Source organism: Panthera tigris, chromosome A1 (assembly GCF_018350195.1).
Source record: "Panthera tigris isolate Pti1 chromosome A1, P.tigris_Pti1_mat1.1, whole genome shotgun sequence".
In the NCBI taxonomy this organism is placed as follows: Eukaryota; Metazoa; Chordata; class Mammalia; order Carnivora; family Felidae; genus Panthera; species Panthera tigris.
In genome coordinates this window covers 136,310,972-136,330,528 of record NC_056660.1, presented here as the reverse complement: position 1 = coordinate 136,330,528, position 19,557 = coordinate 136,310,972, and the positions used below count along the sequence as shown (strand labels likewise).

Genomic DNA, 19,557 nt, shown 5'->3' with positions numbered 1-19,557 from the left:
GAAAGAAATCAGGGCAGCAGAAATAGACCAGGTTTGGCAGATGTGGAAAGGTACCAGAAGGGAAGTGGCTGGATAGGGCTGGAGAAACTCAGGAGAGGGGATTATTCTTGGTATAAGAATCAGCATGAATAACAGCATAGAACTGGGCACAGGGGAAAGTGGTGAGGGAAGAACTGTAATTACATTAACAGGAAATCATACTGGACTCCATAAAGGGTAAGGGACCCATTATGGAGGAGCTGGGAAGCTGGTGGCAGTGGGTGGGTGGCTGTGTGGCGGGGGGAATGTACACAATATGGTGTAGGACAGAGGACCACTGTCGGTTCTTATAATGAAGAAATGTTAACAGGATTTTTATAAATATCAATCTGACCATGGAGTAGATTGGCACTCATTACATTAACTGCCTTTCAGAACATATGCTCAATTGTGACAGCTTTAGAAACACTACAATTGGATGTAACTAAAAAATGACATGAGGCCCTAACTGCCAACTTCACAAAGCTCCAAAAGTGATGAGTAAAAAGAAGACTGAAGTAAAATCCAGGCTGAGAAAATCAGGAGTAAAATGTCCACTGGAGATTAACATATTCTCCCTCACTCTGAAGGCTTATCTACTCATTCCCTAGGTGGTATAATGTATATCAATAGAAAAGTGGTGAGGAAAAACTGATTTCTGGAGGGCTAGAAGCAGTGTTTATTACGTGCCCATAAACATTTGACAGTGAGAGGAAGGAGATCTGAGAAATTTAGTAGGAACAAACTAAACTGTTATTAACAAAGGGAAGTCTTGCTATGCTTATCAAGGAATTTAAAGTACTGGAAAAAATGTGGAGAGAGGGAATGAATTCAACAAGAGTTCTCAGATGCTGACAGGAATAAGAACTAGGATAGTAGTTTTCAGCTTTTTGTAATAAAAATTTTCAAACATACCCCAAAACAGAAAGAGAACAGTATAATGACCTCTCATGTGCCCATCATCTGGGTTCCAAAATGACCAATATTTTGCTAATTAAAAAAAAAAAAAAATGTTTTACCCTATTGACTTTTTTGCAGAGTAGAAAAATATGAAAATGCATCCCACAAGATGGTTTTGTTTCACTGTGTTTCATTTGTGTATACATATGTATGTGTACAGTGGGGATGCTATGCAAAATGTACTTTTTACTCAGAGGTGTATCAAAAAATGTTAAAGCCAGTCATCTTGAGCAGTTCTTCTCAGACCTTACTGTGCATATTAATAGTCTGGGCTTTAAGTTGGGCATCTCAATGAAACTCCCAGTTGCTGCTAATCCTTGACCCTTAGTTTAGGTGGCAGGGATCTGAGGGAACTCGTTCCAACACGAGTTTTAGTATTTCTCTGGGATCCTGGGAAAAGTGACAAGAGGAGAGCTGTAGGCTCTGTAGTAGCAGAAAGTGAGATGAAAAGTACGTTTAAGAGTAGACTAGGAAATCAAGAATAAACTATGTCAATCTCTTCTCGGACATAAGGTCATTAGAGGAGACCAAATGGATAAAGACAAAAAAAAAAAAAAAAAAACCTGAATGACACATCGATGAAAGAACCAACAAAATAGATTCAATTACCTTTAGTACCAGGAAGATGATTTGCAATAGCCACCTTCTTATGCTGAAATTCTTTTAATTTCACAACATTATCTGTAAGTAGATATCTTTTAGCTACAAATAAAAGAAAAAAGCAAAATCATTTTAATTCTTTTATAGTTAGTGAAGAACATGAATAGAGGTTGATTGTCTCTGGGGCGCCTGGTGGCTTAGTTAAGCCTCCGACTTCGACTCAGGTTATGATCTCACAGTTAGAGCCCCACATCGGGCTCACAGCTGTCAGCACAGAGCCTTCTTCGGATCCTCTCTCCCCCTCTCTCTCTGCCCTTCCCCTGCGTGTGCTCTCTCTCAAAAATAAATAAAACATTAAAAATATTTTTTAAAAAAAGTGTTGTCTATTTATGAGAAGGCAGTCCAGAGAAGTGGTTACAGTAGGAATATACTGTTGCGCTGCCTGAGGGCAAATCCCTCCTCTACCAGATTCCTCTGACCTTGGGCTAATTACTTGGCCTTGCTGTTTCCATCTTTGTAAACCAAGAAAAGAATGGTAACTCTCTCACTGGGTGGTTTCAAGAGAAAAGGAATATACTTAAAATGCAGAGTAATAGCTGACACTAAGTGTCAAATATTTTATCACTCACCAGCATAATGAAATTTAATCATTCCCGTAAAGCTATTAATGGACAATCTTACAAATGAAGACACCTGCTCAAGGTCTTTTAGACTGTTAGCTCTCCAGTTGGGACACCAAACTCAGTCTAAGACCTCGACTCCCAAACTTTGCAGAACATTACACCCAAGGGGGAGAGGGATTTCCAGACAAGAGCGTCGCCCCATCTGAAGGACTACTATAGCCCCCAGGTCAAGACCCCAGCCTGGCTGTCCTCTGGTTCCCAGCAAAGGGGCTTCGACGACACCGAAGGGCCAGTGCTGCACACGCGCGCAACCAAAGGGCACAAGAGCACAGGCTGCTCCAGGCCAGTGAGCGACTGAGGCGCTTTTATTTCCCCCAAAAGCGATGCCTGCTAAGGTGTCAATCTCCCTTCTGTCCCATTCCTCCCCTCCTTCACGACCAGAAGCCCGCGGATACCTCCGAGAGGGCGGCGGCAGCATGTGGAGCCTGAGCCTCCCACCCCGGGAGACACTGAACTCTGCAGCGTAAACAGCAAAACGTGACTCGGACGCCGAACTGCGGCAGCCATGTTATCCTGGGCCGCAACAACAACGCGCGCCGGGGAAGGGGGCGGAGCATCAGCCTGTGACCCCACCCCTTCCTTTCCCTCAAGCCCTGGGCGTTCTTCCTCTTGGTATGCTCCAAGATGGCAGCCTCCATAGCGAGGCGCTGGTTTCTTCTGGCGCGGAGAGTGTCTCTGCCTCCAATCTCCCTGGCAGGTTTGTGGCTGCTTTCCTTTTGTGGGGTACTTCATTAGGCACCTGAACACTCTTCCTTAAGTAAAAGGAGCTGTGGGTTTTCATCAGGACAGGAAAGGCTTCTGGGTTCTAGTTGCTAGAGAAACCGTTTGGAGCGTTGGGTAGCACAGAAGGGGGAGGTAAGGCCCCCGACCTGTATGCTTGCCTAGAATAGTGCCTGCCAGCCCAAAAGCGCGAAGAGTAGAGGAAGTCATGGCATGAGGGCTCTTACCTGTGATTTGCAGGGTTTGTGTTAGGGTGGTCGTCTCTTCACTGACCATGAAGAGCCCAAATGTGCCCACCCCAGAGCTAGAACTTTTCCTCCCCGCTTGAGTGTTCTTGGAGGGGCGTCGAAAACCTCACCACCTCACACTTGACCAGACCTTTCGTTTCCACATGGGATAAGTATTTCAGTACTAATTTCGCATTACTTAATGATCTGGGGCACAACTTTTGAATGACATTTATATGCCACAGTTTTCCATGTGTAGAGACAATAGGCACTTCTGAAGTACCTTTGAGTTTTGAACAAGTAAGGGATTAGGGACATGATACCAGGCAGTTGAAAATTTGTGTTTAAGTTTTGACTCCTCCCTTACCCATCACAGTCCATTAACACTTTTTTATGTCTTATGTAATTTTATACTGTATTCTTAACAGTATGATTAAATGACTAAAATGCAGTAATCACAGTTGATGTTTCCAACATACCTCTTCTAATTCCTGTTAAAAACCAGCACATACACTGTTGTTCACACTTGTTTAGCAACAGCCATTAACTATGGGCATGAAACCTCATTGTTAGCCACCAGGTTTTCTGAGAATTAATTGGTTGACCTGGCAGGTGAAAGTGTTTAGTTTCACATGTTAAGTAAAGTATGTACAGTACCTGGCATCTCATTAAGAATTAGCTGCTGTACCTATTTGCTAGCATGTTTAATTATGGTGGTTACTAAATGCTTTTCAATTTAAACAAGACCTTGAATTGCTTATCGGGGAGACCATCATGATTGCATTGTGTTTGGGGCAATCATTCTGATAGGGGAATGGAAATTAGAGAAGGGTGACTTACGAGAATTTTCAAGTTAGCATTTGTTCTTAAACTGGTGAACATGTAATTTACACCCGTGTTCTTCCATTGTGGTAGCTACTAGCTACATGTGGCTATTGAGATTAAATTCAATTTTAGTCACACATTTTTTAAATGTTTAGTAGAGACCTATGTTTGGTGGCTACAGTTGTATAGGTCAGAACATTTCCATCATTATAGGAAGTTCTATTGAATAAGCACTAGGTTAGACCATAGAAGAAAGGAGTCTTGAAACGAGTAACTGGAAACTATAAGGCAAGTAATAGAATTATGTAGGAACTTCAGTCAGGAAAGACATACTATGTGATTTCACTCCTGTGTGCAATTTAAGATACAAAAAAACATATCAGCATAGGGGAAGGGGAAAAAAAAGAGGGAAGCAAACTGTAAGAGACTGTTAACTAGAGAGAACAAACCGGGTTGATGGAGGGAGGCGAGTGCAGATGGGCTAAAAGGGTGATGGGTCTCAAGGAGGGTACTTGTGATGAGCACTGGGTGTTTTAAGTGATCACTAAATTCTACACCTGAAACTAATTTTACTCTATATGTTAACTAAGAATTTAAATAAAAACTTGAAATAAAAAATTACCTAAGATAGTGCATTATAACCCATTCAGGATTTGAAAATGCTGATAAGGAGCTTGACTATTAAGTCATCAAAATATTTTGAGCCATTACAGGGTAAGAGAGGAAAAAAATATACTTAGTACAAATTAGAAAAGTGATTTAAATACCCGAAGAGGGGAGTACCTGGGTGGCTCAGTCAGTTAAACATCTGAATCTTGGTTTTGGCTTGGGGATGTGATCTCACAAACCGTGACATGGAGCCACACATTGGGCTCTGTACTGACTCTGCAGAGCCTGCTTGGGATTCTCCTTCTCTCTCTGTCCATCTGCCCCTGCCCCCACATAAATAAGCTTTAAAAAAAAAAAAGTATTTTAAAAATAAATAACACATGAATAGGGTAGAGAAAAGAAATTCACTGGGTACCTCCTACACAGTGAACATTAAACACATAATGTGCCCTCATTTAAACTGATCAAGGTAGGCGCTGTCTTTTGTATCATGAAAGGAGCTCAGCTTGTGCAACTTGCCCCCATTTCATACCATTTCTTAGCAAGCCAAGGATTCCAACTTAAGATTTTGTGACTCTAAAAGGCTATCTGTATCGACAATCACACTGCTTTTCTTTGGATGGTAAACATGTTTGGAGACATTGGTCTAAAGGCCAAAGTAACTACAAAATGACTAAGAATATAGATACAGCCAATCACTTTTCACTAAACGTTGAGATTCTGGTCCTTGGAGGTACCTTTTTAGGATTAAACAGAGAAATTACTTCTTCTTATAGTGGATAGTTATTTTAGAGAATATGGTTGCCACCAAAGCTAACTGGCTGAAGGATAATTAAGTTCAAGAAAGGTTTGTAAATACTGCTGGGTGGCCTATTCAGAGCGGAATTTACAGACTCAGACACCTAAACCTAAACCTGTGAGGCTCTTACTGTCTTTAAAAGGCTTACAGAAACATTCTTTAAAGAATGTTTGTTTTAAGGTGCGCTGATTTCCTATTGTAGTTTTAACAAATTACTACAAATAAAGTGGTATAAAACAATACAACTATTACAGTTCTGTAGGTCACAAGTCTGACAGAGGGTCTTGCTATGTTGAAATCAGGGTGTTGAAAGGGACAGGTTCCTTGCAAATTCTGTAGGGGACAATCTGTTTCCAGGTCTTGTCCCTCTTCATGAAACCACTTGAAATCCTTGGCTGATGCTCCCCTTTTTCAAATACATTTAACACGAGTAAGAGCAAGTCACGTCTTTACATCACTCCATCCTTCATTCATCTCGGTATCTGTCTTTTCCACTTTTAAAGACCTTGTGATTACACTGGGCCCACCTGGATAAGCCGATACAGTCACCTCATTTTAAGATCAGATGATTTGTGATCTTAATTCTATCTGTAACCTTAATCCCCCTTAGCTATTACCCTAACATATTCGTAGGTTTGGGAGAGTAAGACATGGACATCTTTTGGAGGAACATGATTCTGCCTACCAAATTTGGCCATACATTTCTACATTTATTATTTGTTTCTATTGGTCTAGGAAAGTTTTCTATTTGCTAAATTTAAATTCTTCATCCTTATACCCTTATCCTTTTGTTCTATACTCAATGGAGATGGAAAGTGATTACTGGTTACTTTCTTAAAAAGCAAACATTAAATAGTTCATATATATAAAGGTTGCTCAGCTTACATATATATAAAGGTTGCTCAGCTTACCTTTTGTAGATTTACTAGTCCTTATTTGTTTTTTTGTTTTCAGTTCATGTGATGCCCTTGAACAACTGCACACAAATGGCATTCTTGAACTCCTACCTTTCCCCACTCTGACCACCCCTACTTTTTGTCTCATCTCCCAATTCGAAATTTTTCATTGACCTAGATAATTGTCTTTTCTGGCTCCAGAATGGGGGGGGTGATTTTTTATGCTAGAATGAAGCATATTCTAGAAAAATAAATAGAGAATAAGAAATTATAATAATAAGTAGACAATAAGTCACTGGTATCCTTAAGTGTATAGCTTAACAGTCGTATCCTTAGCTCTTGCTCACATCGAGAAGGGCTGTTCCTGTTTCTGACAGAAAGGAGAGACCTTCCTGGTTTAAAAAAATTTTTTTTGAATGTTTATTTTTGAGAGAGAGAGAGAGCAAGAGCAAGTGGGGGAGGGGCGGAGAGAGAGGGAGAGGAGACACAGAATCTGAAGCAGGCTCCAGGCTCCGCACTGTCAGCACAGAGCCTGACGCGGGGCTCGGATCCATGAACCATGAGATCATGACTTGAGCCAAAGTTGGACACCCAACCAACTGAGCCACCCAGGCAACCCTGTCCTTTCACTTTCTTAATGGTGTCCTTTGAAACATAAAAGCTTCTAGTTTTGTTTAAGTTTATGCTCATTCTTTCTCATTCATTCCTTGAACTCCTGTCTATGAGCATTGCCATATGCCAGTCATTGCGCCAGGTGCCCTGAATGCAGCTGTGCCCTCTAGTGAGTTACCTCAAATCTGGCTTGTTAGGTTTTTCTTATTCATAACTAGGGTGCTAGGTTACTGGGCAGGATACTCTGCTTTAGGTAAAGTTAGGGTAAATGTGCTGATCCAAGTCAGACGGAAATGTTTTTAGGACTAACAATTATAAAGCATTCAATTTGTGAGTTAAGCAATAGTTCAGCAAGTATTTGGGTTCTAAGGAGTTCTAGGGCTCACCTATGCTATAATTTAGGGGGAACAAGTGGTTTCCAGTCCTAAACTTACAGGAACAAAATTACTAACATTCTTACCCATAACCTCATTGTAGGCATTGTCAGTTTTTTCTCCATCTTCTACTTGGCAGATGTTGAATGCATGTTGTCATGTACTGAATTATGAACTGAGCAATATTGGTTAGAGTATTGTACAAGAATCTTTACATAATCTAGTACATTGAAAATAGGACAAAGATATCTTTAATAAGACATATAAACTGAACCTGTTGTGAAACCACACCTGTTGATAATTGACTTTTTCCTCAGGTAAAAGATGCCTCCTTTCTGCAGCATATGTGGACAGCCACAAATGGGAAGCAAGAGAAAAAGAACATTGTCACCTTGGTAGGTACCTATTAGGCTGTTATATATGTCAAGTCAATCACACTATATTTACCATCATGTTTTTATATTTATGAAATGATGCTCTTATGATCCCATTTAGATAAGCACATTTTAAGTCTTGAAAAGAATTAGACTGTAACTTCACACATGGCAAAATCATTTTTGCTATCCTGCAAATTTCTTTTTAATTTTTGCCTTGATGATTAGTGTCCCTAAATTATGTAAACGACTCTTTCTTGTTTTTTGCCCACTTTTGTCATATAGTTAGTTACCATGCAGCTTGTCTCTGTTTTACATTATCTGCAGAGAAAAATATTTTTTATATTTTCATCCTTTTTTATTGTTATTTCTTAACTTGTGGTCTTCAGAGTTGTTTCTGACTCTTTTCTATTTTATTTATTTCCCTTTCCCTGTTCTTTAGGTCATATTACACAGATAGCAGCCTTTCTTTTCTAAAATAACAAGGCCTGGAGAAAATCACTGACCATATGAGCACTTTGTAGAAATGTAAATACTTCATATATGTAATATATATTATGCATAACATCAACAGAACATTAATAAAGTCAGACAATTAAAAAAGGGAGGGGGCACCTGGGTGGCTCAGTCAGTCAATCACCCGTCTCTTGATTTCGGCTTAGTTCACGACCTCATGGTTTGTGGCATTGAGCCCTGTGCTTGGGATTCTCTCTCTCCCTCTCTCTCCGCCCCTCCCCTGCTTGCTATGTCTCAAAATAAATCAATAAACTTAAAAATAAATAAATAAAGTCAGACAATTGGTGATAGTTTTATGGGATTGATTTAATATTTTGTCAGTTCCAGTGCTGATCTAATCTTCTCAGATTTCTTTGTCTTTTTTGGGCTTATGTTAAAGAATAAAATCCCCCTCTGTTTATGGATTCTTCTCATAACAGGGGTCTGGGGGAGGCACTGTTTTGTAGCTGTGTGCAGTGGCTAGCTTAGGAAAGAGGTAGGGGTTGCAAATAACTCATTTTCTCCCCTGATGTTGTTATTGCAAGAGCAGAGTTGGTTTCTGTGTCCTGGAATGGATGTATAGACAGGGACTAACCAAGGCAGAGCTGTGGAGAATCTGAAGGTGAGCCACTATGTACTTGCACTGAAATGTAGAAATCAGATAGAAATGCAAATGGATATAGATGTGGTATACTGGCAAACTCTAATACCAGGAGCGGCATTATCATGAGCAACACAGATTTATTCACAAAATGGTGAACAACTCTTGGTAAAGTTCTGAACAAATCAGACTGCTTTCTTCAGTTTACATGGTAGTTGCATCTATGGAAAAATTCAGCTTATTTTCAAATTATGCCCCCAAAAGTACTTTGCGTTTATATGTAAAATGGAGTTGTTAATTATCAATAGGTTGACTTTATTTTTAATCGTGTAATTGTCTGCCATGTCCTATATGCCATGGTATGTGGGGCAAATATTTTAACTTTTTATTTGCAAATTTTAAACTTACAAAAAATTGTAAGAGTAATACAAAAAGCATCTATAGTCTCTGCCTAGATTCACCAGGTGTCATCATTTTGACCTTTTTGTTTTGCTTTCTCATTTATCTACAGTCACACTTTTTTTTCTTTTTTCTTTTTTTTTTTTTTACCCATTTGGGAGTTTGTGGCATATACTATTGCCTTTAAACTGCTTTGGTGTAGACTACTCGACGTTTCTTAAGAAGCGAGTCCCTTTTTTAACAATATTCGTCTTTTGGGGTTTGTTTTATATTCTTCATAAGTAGATTCAAAAGGCTCCCCGGCCAGAATATTGTCAGGGATATTGTGTCCTTCTCAGGACGACTTCTCATCTGGAGACACCTGATGTCCCTCTGCCCTCACTGCTGAGGTCAACTTTGATCACCCAGTCAAATGTGTCTGATCTTTCCAATGTAGAGTTACTGTTTATCTCCCTTGTGACTAATGGGCAATTTGTGGGCAGATACTTTAATATCATGCCAGTGTCCTGCTGCTTATCAAGAGTTTCCCCCTAAGATTTAGTATCCATTCAGCTTCTTGTCTGAATCAATCTTTAATATAATGTTTGCAAAACAATGGTTTTCCAATTCTATTAATACCTCCACATTTCGTGATTAGTACTTAGTATTCTAATGTAAGCAGGAGCCCTCCCTTTTCTCCCATTTCTTTCTCTGTTTATTATCAGTATGGTCTTGTGGGTTGTGGATTCCTCTTTTTCTTTTAATGATTCATTACCATCCTTGTTATTTTAGTGGTCAAATTGTTTCAGAGTTGGCTGGTAGAAGCCCTTTCAACCTGAGTCCCAATGTTCCATCCTGTATCTTCCTGCTCTATCCCTGGAATCAATTATTTCTCCAAGGAGTCCTGCTTCCTTTTAATAAGGAATGGTGTTAGAAACCAAGATCTGTGCACTACTTGTACTCTTGCTACTATGGAATTTTTGCTTCTTGGTCTATTCAGTAGATAGAGCTAGGAAAAATAAAGGTACGTATACACATAAACACATGCACATACATGCATATAAACTTACATGTACATACTTTACAAATAATTCATGCTAAAACCTCCAATTCCAGTTCATACCCGGAGGGTTCTTCCTTGCCTTCTTCTAGTCCATATTTGTATCAGCCTTCTATACTGAAAACTCTGGCCCCCAACAGGGACAGTGTTTTAATGTGTTGTACAGTCTCTGCATTGCAGGTTATCTAATTTTCTTGTCTGCTGATCTCTCACTACTCCCTGTAGTCATTGTGAGAGTCAAAAAAAATACCCCCATATTTCTTTAGAAAATGGGCATTTATGCCATCTGGGGCCAATAGTGCTCTTTTTGGGAACAACCATTCCAATGATGAAACCAACATGGACTCCATGAATTATCTTGCAAGGTTGTTATGATATGCCAGGAAAGCTATTCAGCTATTAACACTTTCCTAGGTACGAAGGGAAATTTAGAAAAGACCATTGTATTTGGTGCCTTGGTATAGGATGTAGTAAGCCCTGTGTATTAGGGGACAAAATTATGGAACCTTTGTCATAGATTCCTGAATAAGCAGAAGCTATTTGCCAGAGAATGAGAATAATAAGTCTGCAACAAATGTAGGTAATTGTCCTCTCTCTCTTAAGATTAGTATACTTGGAAAGTAGTAACGGCTACCATTTACTGAATGGTACTCTGCCTAGAATATCCTCTGTACATCTTGGATCCCTATCCAGTCAGAATTGATTTTTTTCCTCACCCTGTATTCTTACAGCACTTTGTGTCTTTGTTGTGTCGTTTGATGTGGTGAAAAGTCTGCACTTCGAGGACACATCTGGATGTGAGCCCAAGCTCTGACAGCTTTCAGAAACTGTTATTTAACCCATGTTCTTGTTGCCATAAATTAGGGAGGATTATAAAGGCTGCTTCAGTTAACACTCTGACATATAATAGGTGCTCCCGAAATAGGTGAAATGAATGAATCCCTAGCCTCTTGATTCTACACTGTATAAAAGATTAGGCCATGAAGTGAGATAGGGTTTTAAAACTCCACCTGCTCTAAAGGAAAAGAGGCTATCTGAGACAGTATTTTTTTTCCTTCTACGTAACAAAGTGTAATTAAAACTTTCGCGCATATTTTCCCTAACTGTTGAGCGTTTGGGTTGAGATGTGGGTCCTCAGAATTGAGGCACTGCGCCCAGGGCTGCATCCCGAGGATCGTACAGTAGGTGGCAGCGCCGCCTCTGAGGAGACCGCTGCGCAGCCTTTGGAACTGGGCTTTTGGGTGCGGACCTTTCGGGAAGCCTCCTCCGTACGTGCGTGCACGCGCGTGCGCGGAGTCCTGCCCTTAGCATGTGGAGCGCTGTGATTGGGCGCTGGGACCTGGTGCGGGCTCGTTGATTGGGGGAGGGAGGAGGGGCGATATGAGGCATTTACTCCGCGCGTCTTCATTGGAGGGCGTGGGGTGGAGTGGAGCTGGGTGGGAGAGGTAAGGTTCCTGGGTGGGTGTACGGCTTTGGCTTCCATCTGCTTACGTGATTTCGCCTCCACGCGGGTTACTTGCGCGTGAGAGATGTTCGGTGCTTGCTCTGACGGGCGTGAGGCTCTGGTGCCTCCTGTTCAGTCTCAGTGGTTTTCTCTTAGAGCCTTGGGGGCGCCCTAATGGGGATCTGTCCAGCCCCGGTAGGAGGGTAATTTATTACTACGGAGGTCTTGATTAAAACCGCGGGTGCTATTTGGTACCTACACTGCAGTTTAGGGATCAAGCAGGGTATGAATGCAAGTCAGGTGTTGTGGCAAGAGTCGAAAGGCAGCCTTCATTCGTTACTAGTTCTGTGCTGAGCACTTAAGACGCACCATCCCATTTAATGCACACAACAGCCAGCTAATGCAGCTGCAGCTTATAGATGAGGAAACTGAGGCCATATTTTGACATTTACTTGAGCCCATTTCCTTTATGCTGAAAAATAGCTTTCTCGGTGATATCTGTAGTAGTGTCTTCCCTCGCACTGAACAGTGGATTTCTTGCTTTAAAAAAAAAATACATTTTGGGGCGCCTGGGTGGCTCAGTCGGTTAAGCCTCCCACCTTGGCCCAGTTCGTGAGTTCGAGCCCCGCGTGGGGCTCTCTGCTGACAAGCTCGGAGCCCGGAGCCTGCTTTGGATTCTGTGTGTGTGTGTGTGTGTGTGTGTGTGTGTGTGTGTGTGTGTGTCTGTCTGTCTCTCTGCCCCTCCCCTGCTCACACTGTCTCTCTCTCAAAAAACTAAATAAATAAACATTAAAAATTAAAAAATACCTTTTGGTTGCAGTATAATGTATACTGAAAAGTCCATAAATCATAATGTTTAAATTGGTATACTATCACAAGGTGGACAAACCTATGTAAGAAATAAAACATTCCTCCCCCTCAAGAAGTCCTAATACTGGCTCCCATTAGCAGCTCATGGCTAATATTTACTTCATCTCTAATTCTACTGATTGTACCATGCTGATCCTTTGGTTTATTTTGAGGCAAATCCCAGATAGTATCTAATTTCATCCATAAGTATTTAATATATATCTCAAATATAAGGGTACTTTTAATACCACTATCACACTTAAATTTTTAATAATTATTTAAATGTGAAAGACACAGTGTTCAAATTACCCTGATAATTTCATAAATCTTTTTAATGGTTTGGTTGAATCAGTATGCAGATAAGGTCCATACAGTGCAATTCATTATATCCTCCCCTTCTCTTGCCTCTTTTAAAATCTTTTTTATAGAAATATATAGAAGTAGAGAGGTTGGTGTAATGAACCTCCGGAGTACTGTCACCCGGTACAACTGCTTCAGCAGTTGTCAATTCTTTCTAGACTTGTTTCATCAGTCCCCTTTCCCATGATCTGATTACTTTTTAACATTTGTTAGCAGATCATTTTATGTGTATTTTCACATGTACCTCTAAAAGACAAGGATTTTTTAAAAATACAATTATAATACCATTCTCATTTAAAAAACTTAGTCATTCCTTAACATCATTCGATGTGCCATCAATGTTTACATTTCCCCAAATGTCTTATACGTTTCTTTTTAATTTATAGTTTGTTGAAATGGGCCCAGGTAAGGTTCATACACTGTAATGTGTTGAGATGTCTTTTAATTAAATATTTTTTAATCTATAAGTTTCTTTTTCTTGCTGTTATTTGTTGAGGAAAACTGGTCTTTTGTTTCCCACATTCTGGATTTGCTGTTTTCATTCTTTTGGTGGTGTTTAACATGTTCTTCTACCTTCTGTTTGTCTGCTAAAGCTGGCAGTTAGAGTTGGACACTTGATCAGATTTAGGTTTTTTGTTTTTTTGTTTTTCTTTTGGCATGAATATAAGTGTTGTTTACTTTTGTCAAGAGGCACACAGCATTTATGTTAAAGGCCTCTGTGATGTTAAAGGCCAGTCATGACTATTGCTTATATCTACTCTTTTATTAGGAGCTGCAAAATGTTACCATTTTAATTCAATTGTTTCTTATTTATTACCCAGAAAATGTCTTAGAAGAATTCTCTTTCATCAGCAGTTTAGTTATCTCTTTCATCAGCAGTACAGTTTGTATGAAAGAGGCAGCTTTCAAAATCATGGGTTGACCTGCCATCCTCCAAAAATGATCACTGGTGATAGATTTTTTTAAATATCAGTATGAACTCGTGGATTTAAGTATTCCACACACTTTAACCCATAACAGTTGATATTTTTATTGAAAGGGCCTTACTTTTACCAACTGAGCTTCAAAGAACCCTAGGGGTTCTTGGGCTTTCCATTTCAAGTCAGAAGATTACAGTTTTAAACTGGTTTCTGTATTGGGCTTCCCTTTGGTTAAAATAAACACTGAATTAAAGCATCGCCTCTGAAATTCCTCCACTAACCATGTAGATCTATTGAGGAAGTAGAAGGTGCAAGTTAACAGCATTAACCAGTGAGCAGCTTTTGAATTACAGACTAGGGCCCACAGTGAATGGGACTAAGGAGAAACCCTTTTTGGCAAACTGATAGGGTGCCAGTAGGAGGGCAGGCCTGATGGGGAAGCTCCCTGCTTTCTATGAGAAAAAGGTCTCTGGCTTGCATCACCTTGCTAGGGGTAAGGGCCCTGGTGATGAGCTGAATTGGATTTCTGAGCCCTACTGAATTAAATGTTTTATTTCTGATTTTTCAGTTTATAAGTAATTATAAAGTAAGGGATACCTTTAGGTTTTCAGCACTACTTTTTTTTTTTTTTTTTTTTTTAAAGAACTCCCTTTCGGAATCAAAGAGAAGTATATACACCGCTGACTCGTTTGAATTAGGGTGAAGCAAAGCACTGTGGTCCTCTCTTACAAACATTTCTCTCATTAGCTGAGGTTTAGTTTTGCTGTGTCATTTCAGCTGTGGAGGCCTTTGGCTTGTTGCAGTGATTTTTCAAACCTTGCTTGAAGCCTGACATTTTCTGAAACCAGCTTTCCTAATCTTTCAGTTCCATATCATCCTCCTTTAGTCTCTTTTTCTTAGTATATATGCGTATAAAGCTTGCCTTTAGATTTTTCCTTTATTGAAACTATTTGTTTTAAAGCTTCTGGTGACCGACAAGTGGATACATGAAAATCTAAACATCTACATTCAGAATGGTTTCTAGGTGTTTCCTACTCCCTCCTTCCTTCTTTTGCTTCTGTACATATGTCATGTGTGCCTGTATTTGCATTTTAATACTGGAAACAGAAACATAGCTTCATATTCTATGTTCTGATCACTTCTAGGAGGTAACAACAATAATTTGTATCTAGTTTATTATGTAAGTTCGATGAGGTACACAGATTTTTTTTTAATGTATTCTCAAGTTAGTTAACATACAGTATAGTCTTGGCTGCAGGAGTTAGAATCCAGTGATACATCACTTATCGATAACAATCAGTGCTCATCCCAACAAGTATCCTCCTTAATGCCCTTCACCCATTTTTCCCAAGGTACACAGATCTTAAGCCCAGAAAGAGTTTAGTGTTTACTGATTAACAGTCATGTACAGTTACATAGAAATCATAAAAAACCAAAACCATCTAATAATTTCTCACCTAAAACTGTCATATATATGAATTTTTAAAAAATATTTTATTTAGGTGTTTTCCACCTTATTCCAGAAATGGAATTCAGTTTAATATCATCTTTGAACTTAAGAGCAATATTGAAGATGTGTTTTGTGTTCTCTCCATGGCAGTTCTCAAACATAATTCACTCTAGTTCTTGTGAGGTTGCATTGCAATCTCTTGGGGCCTTTGTTTAAAAATTTGTATTTCCTTGGTCTCACTTCAGGCCTACAGAATTAAAATCGCTCTCTGGGTGTGAAGCATAGGAATCTGAAGTTTTAAAGTTCTTTTTTTTTTTTTTTTAAGTTTATTTATTTCGAGAGAGAGAAAAAAATGCAAGTTGGAGAGGGGCAGCGACAGAGAGAGAGAGAGAGAGAGAGAGAATGAATCCCATGCTGATAGCTTGGAGCCCTAAGTGGCTCTCCATCTCACACACCAGTGAGATCATGACCTAAGCCAAAATCAAGAGTTGGTCACTTAACCAACTGAGCCACGCTGGTGCCCCTGAAGTTTTAAAGTTTTAAAATCCTGCACATGATTCAAATCCTCAACCGGGTTTGTGAACAAGTACCCTCCTATACTTGGAATCATGCAGGATCCTTAAATAAAATCTTTTATGACCTTAAATCATCAATGGTATTGTTTTCTTCAGATAAGAGCATTTTATACTAGTATACATTTCATTTCTTGGACATACTTTCACATTGTCTATACAGCTTTAAGTTTCGTTAAATGAAGATGTATTTTCCCATATGGCTCTTGTGGACCTCAGCTGTCTGCTGCAGTGTATATTCCTGAGGAACTGAATGACAGGCAAGAAGGCATCTTCTGTGGCACATTTTTATGAACCAAACCTGAGCATTTGTGGGCCCCTCACTGAAACATGAAGTGTTTTTTTGGCTGTTGAAGTCCGTGGTCCAGAACCCTATGGCGCTGGCCCTCTGTAGGCCACAGCTGCTCCAGCTTTCCTGGCCATCTCTGCTCTGTGCAGTTTTCTGCCTCATTCATCACGCCAACACTATCGTGTAAGGTGATTGGTCACATAGAATATTTAGCAGCAAACCCCTCTCTGACTTATAATATGCAAATGTTATTCATCTGATGCTTGCTATGCAGCTGTTGCTTTTTTGAGGCCCCGCAACCAATTTCACTTGACTGAAGAAGATGTCTTGGTGTGAAGGATTAAAATGGAATCTTGAGTTACCACGCTACAGAAGCCAACTCAATCCAACGTATATCAAAAAGATTTGGTACCATGAGACTGCTGTTTAATATCACTTTCTGAGCAAGTAGGTTTAACAATAGTAATTTGCCTTAATGTGAAGAGGTTTGAGAGACCTCCATGTGTGTGTGTTTTAATAGTCTTTAATTACCTGGTGTCAATCCCTTTAAGGTATTTGTAAGAAAAGTAATTACTTTTACATTATATCAGGTTTTTAGGGTTTTGTGTTGCTTTCCCCCAGTAGCTACTGAGTCGTTGAGAGCATTACTCCAGGGAAAGGAAAGAGGAAAAAAAATGGCTAAATGCACAGCAATAGGTCTTCAATAATTACTTGTTGACTGATTACCTCTGCTTCTTCTAAGTGTAAAAGACAGAAAATACAAAAAAAAAAAAAACCAAACACAGACTAGCTTATGGAGGCATTTGTAGGTCATAGAAAATATTTTGGATTTTATTCCAAGTATGATAGAAAGCTGTTGGCTGGTTGAGAAGAGAAAATGACAGTATTTGATTTATCTTTTTTTAAAAGTCTTGATCAGACTGCTGTGTAGAGGTTAGATTGTAAGGGGGGGGGCAATAGTTAACATGACTAGTCGGGAGGTGTGATATTAGCAGTGGTAGTAGGAAAAAATACATATTTATATTTATGTTTCAAATCTAGAGCCTTTAGTACTTGTTGACAGTTGGTTATAGAGTGAAAAAGAATGGGGTTGAGGAAGACACCTAGGTTTTTGACCTGAATAAGCCAGTAGATGTAATAGCTGTTTACTGAGATGCGAAAAGCAAGTCTGAGGGAAAGGTTGGAGAATTAAGAGGACCTGCCATGTTTAGATACCTGTTAGGCATCCAAATGGAGATGTCACCTCTGCAGTTGGAAACACAAGTCTGAAGTTACAGGCAGAAAGAAGTCAGGGTAGGCATATATACGTGGAGTAAATAATCTGTAGATGATATTAAAGCTGTGGGAGAGCATGAGATCACCCAGGGACTGAGAAGATGGTGAAAAGTCTACCACTGAGACTTAGGCACTCCAGCATTTAGAAGTCAATAAGAGGAGATTTTGCAAAGGAACCCAAGAAAGAGAAGAAAGAGTACAGGATGGTCAACTATGTTAACATGCTAGTGAGAGGTCAAGTAAGATGTGGATGAAATATTAACCGTTGGATTTAACACTGTGGAGGTGGTCTTTGGTGTTAGTGGAATAATGGAAACTAAAACCTGATTTGAACGAGTTCAAGAGAGAAAGGACCTAAGGAAGTAGTAATAGTTGTGTCAGGGATGACTGATTTGAGAACTCTTGCTGCTGAGGGGAACAGAGCAAAGGAGAAGTTATCTGGAAGGAGATAGGAGGTTAAGGGAGGTTTTTGTCATTTTGGTTTTTGTTTGATAAAGTTCATCCTTTATTAAAAAATAGAAGGCAGAGTATATGTGCATAGATGCTGGTAGCTTGGAGACCTGGTGGGAGGAGGATGAAGTTCTGTTGATTGCTTCTATTTTATACTCAGGGAAAGAAGACACAAAACCATGAGCTCAGGGGAGGAAAGAAGGGGAAAGAACATATTGTAACTTTGAGAAGCAATGAGAAGGTGTGAAATAATTCTTTTGAGAGTATGTTGCTTGGTGTTTCAGATCTTTTTAGACTCTGAGATAACAATGTAATCTCAGGAATGCCAAGTATTTCTGTGGATATTCTGCTCAAAGCAACCAGAATAGGAATTAGTTCAGGCCAAAAATTACTAAACATAGTCAGAATGCGTCTCAGATTTGTTCAGAAAATGTGTAAAAGTCATTTCATAAATTCCAATCTTTAAATTTTTGAAGAGCTAATACAGCTAGCTACCTGGTTCAAAATGCAAAAAGAATAAATGTGTAAGCAACGAAGGATCTCCTTTCTTTGGTTCCCTACTATGTAATTCCTTTCCGTGGAAAGTGTCAGTGATAACACTTTATTCTATCTCCGTCCAGAGGTACTTTATTGATCCACTGTTTAAAAGCTAACTATATGGTCGAGGGCATGGGTGGCTCAGTGGGTTAAGCGTCTGACTTCAGCTCAGGTCATGATCTCGCCGTTTGTGAGTTCAAGCCCCGTGTCGGGCTTGTGCTGACAGCTCACAGCCTGGAGCCTGTTTCAGATTCTGTGTCTCCCTCTCTCTCTGCCCCTTCCTGGCTTGTGTGCTCTCTCTCTCTCTCTCTCTCTCTCTCTCTTAAAAATAAATAAGCGTTACAAAAATTAAAAAGCTAAATATATGGTAGGATTTTAAAAATAATCCTTACTCCAGTTAAGTAAACCATTTTTTAAAATATTACTAATATTCCTTCATCCTTTCTAATTTATACAAAAATGATTTATAAAAAGAGCAAGAAAGAGCATCTGTTTTAATAATGACTTCACTATGTTGGCAGCCATCTGGTAGGAGTTGTTATCTGTTAGATTTTTCTTAAGAAATATATGTATTTGACAACGTTCTTTTTCCTTCTTTGTCTTCACAGCTGATCTAGCATCTTTAATGGATAAAACATATGAGAGAAAGCTGCCTGTTAGTTCTTTAACAATATCACGGGTAAGAAAACTTAAACATCTATATTTTCAAAGGAGGAGGATGAGAGACTCTTTATTTAAATGAAGCTGTGTAAATAAAGACTACCTTTCATAGGAAATACTCTTGCATAGTAGGGTATGTTTTTGTAGTTACTAATAGATATTTTGTGGTAAAGTAGCAAATTTCTATAACTGAAATAAAAAGTAATAAATTTACCAGACTCTGGTGTCAGTGATCATTGTTGTGTATCTGATTTGAATTTTTCTAGGATATGATATTCTGTTCTATGATACTATGATTTTTTTATGTTGATACACCCTTCAAAGTAGTAGTATTTCACTTGTTAATATTGGAAGTGATTTTGATATTTGAGAAAGTCTATAAAAGAATGGATATTACTGTTTAATACTGCAGTGCAGTGGAGCAGAGGGTAATATTAGGCTGAAAATCAGGAATGGTAATTGATAGTAACTGTTACTGAACACTTTCTATACCAGCTATTGTACTAGCTTCTTAATGTAC

General features: G+C 39.3%; 2 protein-coding genes across 8 annotated transcripts in view; one reads left to right on the top strand and one right to left on the bottom strand.

Moving 5' to 3' along the window:
* PTCD2 (pentatricopeptide repeat domain 2) overlaps positions 1–2,805 on the bottom strand; it is a 120,121-nt gene extending 117,316 nt beyond the window's left edge. For all 3 annotated transcript variants that reach the window (XR_006218426.1, XM_042988135.1, XM_042988140.1), the window contains exons 1-2: positions 2,657–2,805; positions 1,588–1,680 (exon numbers count right to left, since the gene is read on the bottom strand). Coding sequence is in view for 2 of the 3 variants with exons in the window: in XM_042988135.1 (XP_042844069.1) it covers positions 1,588–1,680; positions 2,657–2,768 (205 nt within the window). In the remaining variant the exon portion in view is untranslated. The remainder of the gene's footprint in view (positions 1–1,587; positions 1,681–2,656) is intronic.
* MRPS27 (mitochondrial ribosomal protein S27) overlaps positions 1–19,557 on the top strand; it is a 130,160-nt gene that overhangs the window by 39,651 nt on the left and 70,952 nt on the right. For 3 of the 5 annotated variants that reach the window (XM_042988112.1, XM_042988122.1, XM_042988126.1), the window contains 2 exons: positions 7,641–7,718; positions 18,986–19,056. In XM_042988112.1, coding sequence (XP_042844046.1) covers positions 19,003–19,056 — 54 coding nt within the window. In that variant the 5' untranslated portion in view covers positions 7,641–7,718; positions 18,986–19,002. Of the gene's footprint in view, positions 1–2,833; positions 2,959–7,640; positions 7,719–16,389; positions 16,563–18,985; positions 19,057–19,557 lie in introns of those variants that run through there. The other 2 variants (XM_015536556.2, XM_007079859.2) reach the window with 2 other exon arrangements.